This window comes from Lissotriton helveticus, chromosome 6 (genome assembly GCF_964261635.1).
Source record: "Lissotriton helveticus chromosome 6, aLisHel1.1, whole genome shotgun sequence".
In the NCBI taxonomy this organism is placed as follows: domain Eukaryota; kingdom Metazoa; phylum Chordata; class Amphibia; order Caudata; family Salamandridae; genus Lissotriton; species Lissotriton helveticus.
Genome location: NC_136067.1, coordinates 998,965,314 through 998,980,229, shown reverse-complemented (window position 1 = coordinate 998,980,229; position 14,916 = coordinate 998,965,314). Strand labels below are relative to the sequence as shown.

Sequence of the window (14,916 nt, the reverse complement as noted above, 5' to 3'; positions counted from 1 at the left end):
TGTCCTCCTCTAATACTTCCCTTTATTCTTACATTATCCTGTTGTTGAGGGTACTGTTGTTGAGTAGTCACTGGGACCGATCCCACAGACATTGCAGTCATCCTAGTGGCGACTGCCACTTAAGCTCCTTCTATTGCTCCTTTCTTTGCCAACTTTTGCTGCACTAATTTAGCTGCTGCTTTTTATGCCACCTCCTGTTTGTTCCTTTCTTTCTCTTGCTTTTGTCTTGCACTTGTATCTCTGTCCAGAGTTTGGCTTCTACTGCCACTATGTTATCTAAGTTATCCTGTGCATTAGAGGGTAACCTTTGTTTCACTCTTGGTAAAATAATACGGCCTTTCTTCCTGTTACTTCCCAACCCTGAGCTACTTTGTGTGTCCATTTTTCTTTCATCCTATCAAGGAACTGCGCGAGATCCTCATTTGCTACATTGATTGAGCCATGAGAGATCTAATGTCTGTCCTTCAGGATACATTTTCCTCAGCTGACCCCAAACCACTGTTCTAACCAAATCAAATAGAGACCAATCATATCTAGTGTCAGTGAGGGTAACGTTTCTCACTCCAGCTTTTAGAAAATTAATGTCTGTTTCATCTTCTATAAGCGAGCTTAGAAGACACTTTATGCACCCCTACTGCCAAGGTGATACTTCCAGTTTGCTTTTCAAAAGCTCTAATCCATTTCCCTGCTCCCTCTGTAAGCAGCGGTAGTAATTGTTTGGGTCCAAGGAACAGAATGAGGTGCCCCAAGTCCCTTGCTTATCAGGGGGCATCTGTAAGGGGGTGGTAGAACGCTGGGGATAGTGCTGTCTAGCATATTTCTGACATACAAAGGAACATTTCAGCATGTAGGGATAATCCAAGTCTAGATCTCCCTCACTAAAAAGCATGCAATCCTCAGCATTCACCGTATCATATGGATCAAATGAGCCTTCCCTTCTGTGGCCATGGATTCATCTGTGAGGCTAACCTTTCAGTCCAATCTACCAAATTATCCACATATCACACAACACTGTGCCAGCTATTCTCTCCTTCAGTGACTATCTCACTAGTGGTGAGATCTGTGCTGTGCAAAACTGATTGAAAATTAATTTGCTGTACTGGTCTATCATGTAGTGTCAATCCTACCATGGCCCCAAAAGATCCCATCCTGAGGTCTGGGTGGCCATGTGTTCTCTGAAACTGCAATCGCTCGAGCTCTGTTGCTCAAGTTTTCCTAACTCTAGAAAGCATTTTCTGCTCTCCTTCTTTAATATCAAGATGATTAGGCAATCGCCTTGCACTTTTTGTGTGATCCAAATCGATAAGGGTTTTTTCTTGAATATTAACATCATAGGTAGGGTACCTAGCCTTTGGTGGTTGAAGCATTTCACCCATACTATCCACACGCTTATGTATATACTCTTCCATTTGTTATTTTCCCAAGTCTTCCTTGCATCTGTCCTGAAAAATTATTGTGGTATCCATCTCTCCTCTCCTCACTTCCCTTGCCTCTCTTCTACTCTCACTTCGTGATATCCATTCTTAAACACGTTATGGTGAAACTATTACATTCTAATTCTGCCAAGTTAGTAGACTACCTTCAGTCCTATCCCTTTCTTGGGATACTGGCCATTGCACCATACCTACAGCCCAAAACACTAGTCACTATATCGAACATCATCTCCATCTCTTTGCTGTGGGTGGACATCTGCTTCCTAACTGCCCTTCCTTTTGTGTCTCTTCGGTGCAACAAAAGCGATGTTGCTGATAAAACATGTGACTGGTCATCACTATCTCATGGACTTTGAAGATGGATGTAAATGTAGTGTTAACTGTGTTTCTAGATGTCCTGAAAACTGTGTGTCACCTACCCTTACTTGCTGCCTAGATATACTTGCATGTTTTTGCTTTGGCATTTGTAGAGTAACATTAGAGGTAACTTTTAGAGATTGTAAAGGGGTCTCAATGTCTGGGTTCTCAAATACCACTGAGGCTTCCTGGAGCTGCACCAGTGAATAAAGAGCAGGTACCTTGGGAGAGGTGCTCATAGGATCATATAGGGGTGGGGAAATAGACTGGGTACTATGGATATCAACTTTCGAGGGGTTCTTAGGCTTCTCACAAAAATCTTGCCATAAAGCTAAAGTGGCTTCTCGCCTCTGTAATTTGGCTCCTGCATATTTTCTTCTGAGATGTGTACCAATATGCTCTAGTATATTGTCGTCACATATCCCTTCTTTTGGCCTGGGATTTGTATGTTTCTGGGAGGCTTTAAACCGTTCTAAATAATATTTTTGCAATTTTCATCATTTGGAAATATCTTTTCTCTATGCACTAAGGGAGTCTCCATGATTATTAGTAGTTCAAATACTTCTACAATGTACATTTTTGTATCTATCTGGTCAAATATTACCCTTACTTTAAAACTTACACACGTTTTTAAAAACAAGAAAATTCATCAACTTTGCCTTTATCAATTGTGCAATACACATGAAAATAACATTATGCATCATTACACAACATCATACTGGGCCACATTTTATTTATATACACACACACGCACTCACCATCAGCGTAAGAAATATGAACACTTCAACTACTTCTAAATGTTAATCAGTATTATTCTACTCTAAACGATAAATACAACTGTCAACCACCGGTCATTTGCCTCTGCGCTCAGAGAGGATAATCTTTTCAAACCATGTATCTCTTAGTCTATTGAATGACTTCTGGACATAAGATCCAGGGGAGTAATTTGCGTGTTCAGATCGTACCTGGAGGTAAAGTGTGGCTACATCAGATTTGCATCTGTCCCTGTATGTCAAATATTGGAACACATATTGGCACCTTCCAATTTCAAATTTCCCATATTGACCAATTCCAACTTTATATTGGGACCAACAAGATAATCAGTTATGTAGCGCCTTTAATGACATTGTGCAACACATGTACACAATCTTGAATGCAATACCCTTATGTCTCTTATAACCTTATATCTCATATATCTACATCTGTGTTTACTATTGCCAAGGGAAAGTACTGATACAGTATATACAAAAACAAGGACCATAGTCCGCATTGCCCTCACCTTAAAAAGATGGCAATCCTTGGATCCTACCAGTCCCCCGAGTACTGCCAGAAATTCAGAGAACACAGTGGCTGCTTTCCTTATCAAAAGGTGTGCAATAATCTATGCAGCAGGGGTAGGTGATCTTACGGAGTCAGCAGTCAGGTTTGGGGCAAGAGGGACTTCAAGGCTGGCTTGCCAACTGTTGCAGGGTGACTTTAAAACTTAAAAAATTAAAAAAGACAGACTCCTCTTTGGCAATGTAAAGACAGCTTTTTACTGTTGTGACCAGGAAATCGACCCTCCTCACACAGGCAGGCAGCCGGTCTCAAGTTGCTGTTTCACAGACAGCTTCTTATATACAAAATAAGAAAACACTTTATTATAGACCAGCAAATAATAATTGACTTAGTAGTTACAGATTGAAAGTAGAAAGCATTCAAATGCATGTGACCCCGTAACCTCAAACTCAAAACTAATCCTCTACACAGTCTTTATTGCAGTTTCCAACAATGCTTAACAAACTAACCAGTATTCATTCTTGAATGCCTGTATATTTGTGGTCAATACAATTTTAGTGGTATGTGTGCTTTATCATCGTGCACCTAAGACCTTAGTGTATTTTTTTAAACTAATTTTATCTCCTGCTCTTACTGTCTAGTCAAGCTTCAATCTATTTGGCATCACAAAATAAGTGCCAATAAACCAATGTGCTAAAGCCATACAGTTCTTTAAGCTTGTTAAACACGAGTTGCATTTTAACTGCATCCCTTTCAAGTTATTTATTATATCATGCCCTCAAGTGAACTCTTAGAATATATACTTTTACTCCGCATGCGTTACATCGCATGCCTTTACAACACAGTTGTTACAACACGAACTATTACATCACAAGTCATTTCAACGACTTGCTGTACGGGGCGCGCTGGACTTAGGAATAGTATAATTTACTATTCCTACTCCAGTTTGTGCAACAGCAGGGAAGGTGTTGGATTCTAAATCCAACACCAGTGCGCCCCGTACAGCTAGTTGTTGAAACGACTTGCGATGTAATGGTTCACGTTGTAACAACACGGTCGTTGTAACAACCGCATTGTAAAGGCATGCGATGTAAGGCATGCGTTTTTATGGCTGTTTCCCGAACTCTTCACCTCTCTCTTGTCAGTACGACATTTTGGCCCACACTGTTCTTTCACTATGTATGACTGTGCAATGCTTTCTGCTGGTGTTTGTTGTTGCGCTATGTTTTTTATATTTCACATTTTCCACAACAGTTGTCTCAAAGTGGTTGTAGCGGTGAATCCCGATCAAGAACCTCATGACCCATTCCCACACACAGCGTTTGACAAATTGCCACTTAACTCACTATGAGAGAATCATTTTGGCAGCAGAAAATGTTTCCAACAAGAGATGTAACACACTAAACCCATCTTATCTTTTGCCGAATACAGAGGGAGATGATGAGAGCAAATTTTACCACAACTGTGCTAACATTACCAAGTTGTGCACAAAACTGAGACCTGACAAACTAAAAGTACCCCTTCCCGAATCTGTCCGCACTCTTTTTGTTGATGGGTCCTGCCTAAGATACCGACATGTTATCTTAAGAGCCGCTTATGGTGTATGTACTCTGAGTGGAGTCTTAGAAGCGTCCTACCTGTGCCATGTAACTTCTGCACAAGTAGCCAAACTGATTTCCCTGACAAGAGCTTGCTGTAATTCAGAAGGTTCACGAGTCACCATTTACTCTGACAGTTACTATGGGTTCAGAGCGTGTATGACTTAGGACAGCTGTGGTCACAGTGAGGTCTCATGACCTCTTCTGGTTCTCCTGTTAGGAACAGACTGTATGTTTCACATCTGTTGGGTGCTTTATAATTGCCAAAGGAAATTGCTGTGGTGAGGTGTTCTTCACTCAAGAGTGACAGTGATTTTGTCATCAGAGGCAATCATTATGCAGATGAAATTGATGGGTAGTGCACTCTTGAGACCAGCACTATCCATATGGACGAACCATATAATGGTGAGGGAGAAACTATGTCCGATATGCTGTTGAATACTGTAAATACCTTCAATGAGCTGAGAGAATTGCAACATACGGGCTGAGCTAGAAAAAGCCAAAGGGGTAAAGATGGGATGTGTGAAGGATGCCAGTGACATTTGGTTGTCCATTGATGGTTAGCCGGTTCTCCCAGATTTTACCTTGCCTGCGATGGTAAGGCACATGTACAGCCCAACATACGTGGCTTGAGACGGAATGGTGTCTACCTTCAGGTTGCATTACTATAATCCACATTTTTGATCAGTGGCAGAAAGCTTGTGCCAATGTTGTGCTGTCTGCCAGGAAAAGAATGTGGACAAAAGGGTTGTGGTGACCATGAGCCACACTGGGAAGTCTGATTGTCCCTTCCACCGTCTCCAGACTGACTTTGTGAAGATGCCCCAATGTATCCAATTCACATATATCCTCGTCATTGTGTGCTCGTTCTCACGATTGGTTGAAGCATAACCCACTAAGAGATGTGGCAGTCTAACAGTTGCCAAATTATTGCTGAGGGAGTTAATAATGTGATTCGGGTGCCAGTTCATCTTGAATCAGTTTAGGGAACACACTCTGAGGAAGGTGATGCAGTTGTTATGCACCGCACTAGGAATTGACCGGAAATGTCAATGTAGCTGCAGGCCTGCGGCGTTGGGTATTGTAGCAAGACTGAATGGAACTATCAATGCTAAATAGGCCAAAATCTACACCTTTACATCGCTGAAATGGTCTGACTCTCTTCCTTTGATGCTAATGAGCATTTAAGATGCAAATAATTTGTGTTAGTGCCGAATATTGACTTGCAACACCTAGAAGAAGAATAACAATTAAATTAACTAAGGAAATTGAAATACTTATATTAATGGAAGAGGTGTAGTGCACCGGCCAGGGTGCCTGACTCTGGACCACGGGTTTCACGGTTTGATAGCGGACGGCAGGTTAGCCCAGCACTATGTGACTCTGGGCAATAGCTCGCTTAATCTTCCGGATGGCCCCCAACTCCGGGACACCTCTCCGGAGGTAGCTGTGTGCTTTACAAATGCTGACATTTTAGTTTAATATGTGATTTATATTAATCATAATGTGGTTATAATTCAGTGAATTTTAGTGTAGGCCTCAAATGCATTTCTTTCCATGTTCAAAAAACAGAATCTAGCTGCAGTGCTCATTTTAGATGCTGTGAGACCTTTTTGTTAAGTTTCTTTTCTATTCTCAAAGACAAAAGACTCTCTCTTGATTCAGCAACACTATTGACAGAAATGTATCGATAAAATTGCAAACCCAGAGAGAGCATCTGGGAATAGACAGACAGTGAACAAAATGAATCCTCTTACTTCCGAGGAAAGGATGGAAATATAAAATACATGGATTTGATAAATTTGCAAAAGGATTTCTTAATGGTTCTGGATTTTTCAATAAGGTATTGATCACACCATGAACAGCCCACTGTGGATGACTAATGGAAATCACATGGAGTGACTAAAACGGGTACTTTATGGGCGTAAACTAAAACTTTTGGAAGTATAATTGCCCCATTGAGGAGGAGTCAGGCTGGCTGTCATTTTTCCATTTCTCTGCCTGGCATGGGATTAAACTGTGATTTTTCTTTAATGCCAATCCAATTGAACTGAACTTTTCTGAACTGACTTAAACGTACACTTACCGGCTGGTAAAGTGTGTAGGGTTTTCTGACTCTTTCCTATGGCATCTTAAACTACGACTCTGGATTATTTGGTTTGTATAATCTAAGTGCTGAATCTCGATATTCTCCATGTTTCTCTCTCATTTCCCTCCTAGGTAATCAGCAAATGTTAACCTTGGTTGAGTCTGTATGACATTGTGTAGCACATTTACTAATTGATTGTTATTAAATCTGATTACGAAAGGCGAATTCATGTTTCCTGACCAGTCAAATTGAGGTGTTCTGTAAATGATTTACACAAACAAATCTTATTGTATTTGAGTCATTATTGGAGTGAACCTCATGCTTTATGGTTTACATTTATTGGTAACAAAACGGAAAGGGTTGATGGAAATTTGCATGTTTTTGGTATTTCTTATTACAGGTCCTCATAAGGAATTGCCTCACGTTCTCTGAATATCCAAGTCCCTGTTAGCTTACATAAAAGATCCATTAGAGGACCTGTGGATTGTAGTAGGTTATGTTAGGGGCCCAGAGAGTAAGAATGATCAGATTAATAATTTAGTAGTGAAGAGAATTTTTGCCCAATCTTCCGCTGGATCAATATCAAGAACCACGTTTGCAAGTCTTGTTTGGAGGAGTGCTGGAGAGGTCCTTACCAGGTGATCCTGGTCACCAACTCCTCAGTTAAGTGTTCTAGTCTGCCAAACTGAATACATGCTGCCCACATCAAGAGGATAAGACGAGAAGAGTACGTAGTGGAGCCAACATCCAATAACTCCTCGAGTCACACCAGGTTTTAAGTTTCTGAGGCCTCTGAAGAAGAGACAGACCAATCTGAGGAATCACTGTCTCGATCAGGTGGGCATCAACAGGGACGAGAGCCACATGTAGGCCCTGTAATTCCTGCAACTGCAGTGATACCAACCACTGGATTCAAAATACGCATCCGACGGGACAGTGAAAATTCATGGAAAGCTGAAACCAACCTGCCAAAGTTGCAAGAGCTAGAGGGTAGTGTGATAGTTCCACTTCCAATAGTGAAGCAGCCTCAACAAAACCAGAAATATTGAGAACCTCTAAGGACCGAGGCCTGACGGAGGAAGGCTGGTCAAGGACTAAAACACTCGAAAGAGACTATTGACAGCTAAGAAAAGACCAGAGACAATTAGGGAAAATAGTGAGTTGGAAGAACCGGAACCGACTGATCAACCTGGCTGTGGCTAAAAGCCAGGACTTCAGCAGTACCAAGTGATCCAAAGGAGAGAAAAAGTCAACCTGACGTTCTCAGGGCCAGATTGGACATACCTTGCAAAGATTACTTTTGAGTCTGATGATTGCCTGACTGACATTGACAAATCTCCTTGAGACCAAGTCAAGCCACACAAAGAGCTCATTAAGGTTGATCACTGACAAGCGTTGAAAAGGACAGCCAGAGAGTAATGGTCAGAGGCGGGTAGAACCTTTACCCGTCCAGCTGATGCAGAATGCAAATTCCTGTAGTTTTTGAGTGAGGGTAGTGATTAAATGGTAGAACCTAGAGGACTAACCACCATCATTTGAGATTAGAGATATCCTTGACTAGATTCAAGCTAACATGGTGCAGTAGCCCAGCAAATTTTGCATGTAGATTTGGCAGTTGCCATTTTTGTTTCTGTGTTTGGATGGCTGTTGGATATTTATCTGCTAGGAGTGGATATCCCTCATGTTCCAAAACATTCCACCCTTAAGATTGTAGTCAAAACAAGCGCACATGAGGGAAAGCTCTTACATGTCACACAGTATGAGAATGTGTATAGCTATAATGTGTATTTCCAAATGTTCGCTGAATACGTGAAGGTTACGGAGGTAAAAAATTGCTATGTATGTTCTCACCTTCCCGTCTCCGCAGCTGAGGGGGTAGCCTATTTTCATCTACTCGTGTTGTACACTTTCTCCTGTTCCGTTTTCTTAAATCTCTTTTATCAACAGTACTCCATAAAATTGTTCTATTCCGATAACCTTTTAGAAGATTTGCCAATAGTAACTTACTATAATCTGTATTTGTATGCTACTAAACATGTTTATTGTTCTTACAACTGGTTTAAGTCAAGGGATCAGCATGAGTGTATAATGAAAATGTTTACCCCCGTAACTAACGTGAGTGCTACTAACCAGAGCATGCATGAAGTCACATGGAAAATAAGTAAAATAAGTAGAGATGAAAGGCTATTTGGAGATGAACTGAATGAGAGGATCAGAATGATGAACAGAAAGGGTAATAGAAGACTAATGCACAATTTATTTTATTGGAAAGGGTAAAGAGACCTTAAGGGAACCACCCTCAAGACTGAGCATTGATATCACCAAAAAGAGATCCTTATGTATGATACGGCTTCCAGAGGAGAACGCATATGTTGAGAAATTGGGATGGAGCGAATGTGAGCATAAACTTAGTTGAAGGAAAAACTTCTTCTACATTAGACGTACGTTTTAAAGCCATCTATTATGTGTGTAGTAAGCCAGCTAGTTTTCAATTGCCACACAACTGGACAGGTAGTTGCCATGCAGCTCTAGGTTTTCTTAGGATTTATCACACTAAGGAGTTAGATTTCCCCCTTGAGTGATACACAAAGCGAAGCAAGCGTAGTTTTAAGCAGATCTTTAACAACATCTTTGGAGCAGTTATAACTTCCATAGGGGTGCCATTGAATGATGTAAAGATTAGAAAACTGTCCCAATTGGTAGATCGGCTAGCTACTAACACAGCAGATTGTCTGTTATAAATAAAGAATTGCTTCCTATGAGAGATATGATTATGCAAAAGCACCTTGATTAATAAGGGAAGTAGTGTTCAGTACTGGCATTGATTTTGATTTTTGTGATATTGACTCAGCCTTACTGAGTAGAGTCAAGGCCCTTGGATGTTTCTTGCGGGCACCGCGAAGCGCGGTGGAACAGTCACTTTCCAATGCCAGCCAGTCCGCGCCTTCTCTTCCTGCTGGCAGTCGTGTACCACAGTCACCCTGCTGCCACCGTTTGGTAGCATTGAAGGTCGGTCTCTGCCAGGACTCGGGAGCTCATCCTCCTCTCCCGTGGCCTCGGGCGTCCTCAAGGAGCGGCCGAACTACAAGTCCCGTGGCTTGCCTGTGCCGCGGGCACTCCCGCCCCGCCACCCCGTGCCGCCCCGGCACTGACGCGCCCGGCCCCCGCCCTCCTCCTCGGCGGGCACTGAGCGCCGCTCATCCTGGCGGATTACACGGCGGCGGAAGCTGAGCATCCATCCACCTAGGCGGCCGGGTGCAGCGAGGTGGCAGGCTCTGTGCACGGCTTCAGCGGGCAGGGACCGCCTGCCCTCTGCTGGCAGTGCCCTCCTGGCTGCTTGTTGCATGTCCCTGCGCCTCTGGAGAGACTGTGCGGGCGGATCGTGGTGCCAAGGACCTCACACCCATCCGCGCAATCTGGAGTCTGAATAGCCTGCGCCCCCGCGAGCGGGCAGGATGCTGCCAGCCTGCTGCTACCCGGGCACCCTCTCCTCTCCAGGTCGCCTCGCCGTCGCCCAGAGCCGCCGCCCCTCAGCCCCTGGCGTGCGGAGAGTTTCCTAGGATCGACCCGTGCGGCTCACCCTGGGAGCCCGATGCTGGGGCCGCCGCCCCCGCCTGACGGGGGCCCCCACCGCTCTCCCGAGGAAAGGCGTGGGTGAGGGAGCCGTGGCCCCGAATGACAGCCCGGCCGAGGGCTGCGCTGGTGCACGTGTTGTTATTGAGACCTTTTGTGATCAATAACGAATCCGCTGGCGACGGTCTGTCCTTCCTCCTTGAACTTGACAGACTGACTGCTGCACCTCTCGGCACCTCTTAAGTGACTGCTGCACCTCTTGGCACCTCTTAAGGGACTGCTGCACCTCTCGGCACCTCTTAAGTGACTGACTGCTGCACCTCTCGGCACCTCTTAAGTGACTGCTGCACCTCTCGTCACCTCTTCAGTCCTCTTGAAGAAGCTGTTTACACTCCTGCTGTTGCCAGCCCGCGCTTGGCATTCTACTTCTCGGTGAAGGCAGTCAATACTATTTTTTTGGAGTTTATTTTCTGGGCGGATTGCTGCTTTTTTTTTCTTCCAAAAGCAGGCTCAAGGCTTTCTTTGCACCCTTGGCGAGTGGCAGTGTCCGGAGTTTGAGAACAGACAGTCAAGTCCCCTTGGCACAGGGTTCCACGCTGGCAGCTGTATCGCTTTTTTTGGCAGGAACCTCTTTTGTCATCTAGTCCTCCATGGAGCAGCCTTGGGGGCCCCTGCCCTGGCCTTGGATGACCTGGTCTGCTGCACTCTCGGCGCCCCGCTTCTGACCCTGCCCTGGCATTGCTCAACCTTCATGCCCAGGATCATTGGAGAAGGAGGAGGTGGTGGGCCCATGAGAGAGTGCGAGTACAGCCAGATCAGCACGCGGACCTCCTCACCCATGGAGTCCCCCCAGACCAGGAGGCCGCCGGCACCCCGCAGGAAGTGGCAGCTCTTTCCTGGGAGGAACCGCTTCTACTGCAACGGGCGGATCATGATGGCCCGGCAGACCGGCGTCTTCTACCTCACACTGCTCCTTGTCCTACTCACCAGTGGACTCTTCTTTGCCTTTGAGTAAGTCATGTGGTCTCTTGCTTGGTTTGTTAAGGACTCGTGACCATTTGTTTGCTAGTTGCTTTGGTCCCTACCAATTGTCTGATGACCTACTACATTAAGCATGGTAACTGATTTGCTGTGCCTTGAAGTGGCCTAACTACAGTACCTTACCTTCCCAACCACCCAAGAAATTTAAGACATTAACCCCTTCCCTGAACTTATGTTACAGAATCACACCATAAATTTCTTAGGAATGAGAATGCATAGAAACCCTGTTGGCCAAAGGGGTGTGAGTGGAGAGCGTCCATGGTTGTGTAGGAGCCAGACCCGAATAATGTTGTATTAAACTTTCTCCTGTCAGGAAAATGCTGCAACGGGCGGGTGTTCTGGTGTGACCTGAAAAAGATTTGTCCATCCACGGAAACAGTTTAGGTTCCTATGGGTCAGGCGTTTGGTCAGTCCTAAACAGATCAATAGTAACAGTTGAGTTCCAAATGTGGGCAGTGGTGGGCATTTCGTAACCCTAAGCATAGTCCAGGTGAGTCTCACATTGAGCACCATCTGGATCACCCATTTTCCAATTTGGGTTCCCTCCTTAGAAGGAAGCATATTCGGGTGTATGGGACAGAACATTAATCTAGCCATTCTCATGGGTTTGGAAGCGCAGAATGCACAACTGATTCTCATATCGTGTGTACTGCTAGCCCCAGATCTGTGTGCGCCTCGAGTCTGGAATGACATTTATTAAAGGGCAGTAGGTGAGCTGGGTGTAGATTTTCTGGGAGAATTGCTCCAGAAACATCTGTACTGCTTCTTTTTTGGTTGCAGAAATTGATGCGTGACCCTTATTGGGCTGACTACGTTTTACCAACCGTTTTTGTGTGTAGTTGCTTTAGTCTCATGATGGACGGCCAGAAGGGTGGTTGTGGGGAACTTAATGCGGTAATTGAAACAGGAAGAAAGCTGTGCTGCTGATATTTTGGACATTGTGCGGAAGCAGCTATTTCTTCATCGCAATTCCACCCAGTGACGTATGAGTAGCTCACCACCAAACATAGTCCTTTGTAGAGTAATTTAGGTTTTCATTCCTTTTCCCGATCAACATTGCCCACATAGCCAACTTTTGGACCTGAGTCTTGAACGAAGTGTACCTTAAAATTGACTAGGTCAACTTACCTTATGTACAGTACTGTGTTTTTGTGAAGTATTAGAACACTGGAATGTTGAGAGCTCCATTGAAGATAGTGGAATAGCTCCGGGCTTATAATGGCTGATATAAGCCTTTTGCTAAAACATGCCAATGTTTGTATTTCTGTTTCTCCCTTTTACATTTAGAACATTCTATTCTAAGTGGGTGTGAAGTTCTAATAGCCTTATAGCCCTTCTGCCTCAAGCTATACCTTTAGTTTTGAAGCCCTCAGGCTTGTTATAAGTCCTCTCTGCAACTTGGTTTGGGGCCTTTAACAATCGGAATAGCCTTCGAGAGTGGGCTGTAAGGCTTTATCATGAGTTAGGTTGTGTAGAGATTGGCCACAAACTGGCACTTGGAGTCAGGATCCATGCAAGAGCCATTTCTTTGTGTAGGTGTCAGGTCTGTTTTGTTATTTGCTGCATTTGAGTTGTAAGCAAGCTTTCAAATTATATGATTCTACCCGTTTGGAAAGCCAATGGAATATTTCATCTAAATAGGCTGAATATTTTATTGCAAGCTGCTGATACAGGTGTGTGAAATTCTGTATTTTTTTGCCATTATATTTTGCAAAATTTCAGGGCTGTTCTTTAAATTTCTAACCAAAATGCAGTTTGACTGTATCTCACCTGACTTTTTCAAGCAGCGGCAAATCACACATGACAAAGTCTAGCGGGTTGTCGGCAGAAGACAAGTTTTAGCACAAAGTGTCTCAGCAAGAAATGTTCTGCCTAAAGCAATCTTCTGTGAGCAGAAGTAACATGTAATTTCCAAATGTAATGAAATTTGAAAATTGTGCATAACGTAGCATTCAAAATGTTTAAAAAAATTCACGCATGAATTAAAATTCTCCCCAGGCTTAGTGTTGAAGCTCGTCCTGAAGATGTATGTGGCACAAGATGGCAACTCGCACCCCATAATAACGCCGGTAGTGTAAAGTCGTGGGCTCTAGGCCCACATACTTTGTAAACCACGGCGATGCTTACTTAACTAGCCACAAGCAAGTGCACTCGGGCCATTTTATTAACAGGCCCATGTCACCTGTGACGCTCGTGGTGGATGGGTGTGGGGTGTGTTTGGCCAGCCCTCATAGGAGTGGCTGGTAAAACTAGTACTTGCTGAGCAGGCTCGAGTCGGGGTACCACGCGGGTGGACGGTGTCCCCCCACTTATTTTACCGGGAGCTCGATAACTGGAGCAAATGGAGCCCCACATTCACTCTTTGGCCTCTCTGGGGCGAGATCGGAGCTCATTCAGAACGCTGCTCACGCACGGGCTTCTCTGATGCAATCGTATCTAAGGGATGTATGACGTTACAATGCATGCTTTTACCACGCATGCTGTTACAACGCAGTTTTTACAACGCATACCATTACAACGCATAGCGCTTTGGGGTGCTGGATAGTGAATAGTTTAATATACTATTCCAACTCCAGTCCCTGTGGACACTAGGGAAGGTGTTGGATAGTAAATTAAATCTATTCCCTATCCTAGAGCGCCCCCCAGCGCAATGCGTTGTAATGGTTTTCGTTGTAAAACCTGCGTTGTAATAGCACTGCGTGGTAAAAGTTGCCTTGTAAAGGATGTTTCCTCATCTAAGGGGTGAGCGAGGGGAGGTCATGAGTCTGATGGTGCAAGCCACCGTTCATGACGTCACTTCCTGTTGTGACGTCAGCATCCCCCCACTTCTTTTTTTAGGACTTGTGCCCTGTTGCTGAGACACTAGAACGTGTCCTGCAGGACACTACAAGAAGCATAGACACATGCCCCCAAAGGATTGACTCTGCCGGCACACATTTGTGTATTCTCAGCCTGCTTGTGTGGCTTGCTTATAAAGTCGGCTGCCTTGTTTCATTCTTCCCCGCGGTCACACTGGTCAAGCAGCCCCAGGAATGTGTCAGGGCAGCGGCCTCTCAGAGGAAGCCATGTCAAACTCTGCCATTGTTCAGTTTATCCGACTTGGCCGGTGGGTAAGCATCGCCTGAGGCAAACAGTGCTGCTTGAAACCCTTTACCAACGGAAAGTAAATGTGTATGTTTGCAAAGAAAACACAGCAAGAAGCAGCAAAAGAGGCGGGCCTTAAATCTTCAGCTTCTAGCCAGGCATACCTTATCCAACACAAACATGCACGTTCCTTGCCAACGTTTGTTTCTTTTTTTAATAGGGCTACGTTCACAAACGCAGCTTGACATCCGTAAATCTATAGGGGCGACATCCGTTTTCCTCCAAGTTGTTTGTTTCTTGAAGGCATATTTTTGTTTCATGATGCATTCTGTCCTTTTGATACCATGGCAACGCCCGATATCTGTTGGCTGGCATTAAAATGCTGTTGTCTTGCTTTGTTTGAGCGAGGGAATGAGTTTTACTGCCTGTGTCAAGCTGCTACAGTGGTCAAGACTAATATTTC

General features: G+C 44.3%; 1 protein-coding gene across 1 annotated transcript in view; it reads left to right on the top strand.

Moving 5' to 3' along the window:
* The first annotated feature begins 10,574 nt into the window (after positions 1-10,574).
* ZDHHC14 (zDHHC palmitoyltransferase 14) overlaps positions 10,575-14,916 on the top strand; it is a 718,799-nt gene continuing 714,457 nt past the window's right edge. Inside the window, exon 1 of the mRNA XM_078648637.1 lies at positions 10,575-11,339. Within this exon, the coding sequence (XP_078504763.1) occupies positions 11,080-11,339 (260 nt within the window). The 5' untranslated portion in view covers positions 10,575-11,079. The remainder of the gene's footprint in view (positions 11,340-14,916) is intronic.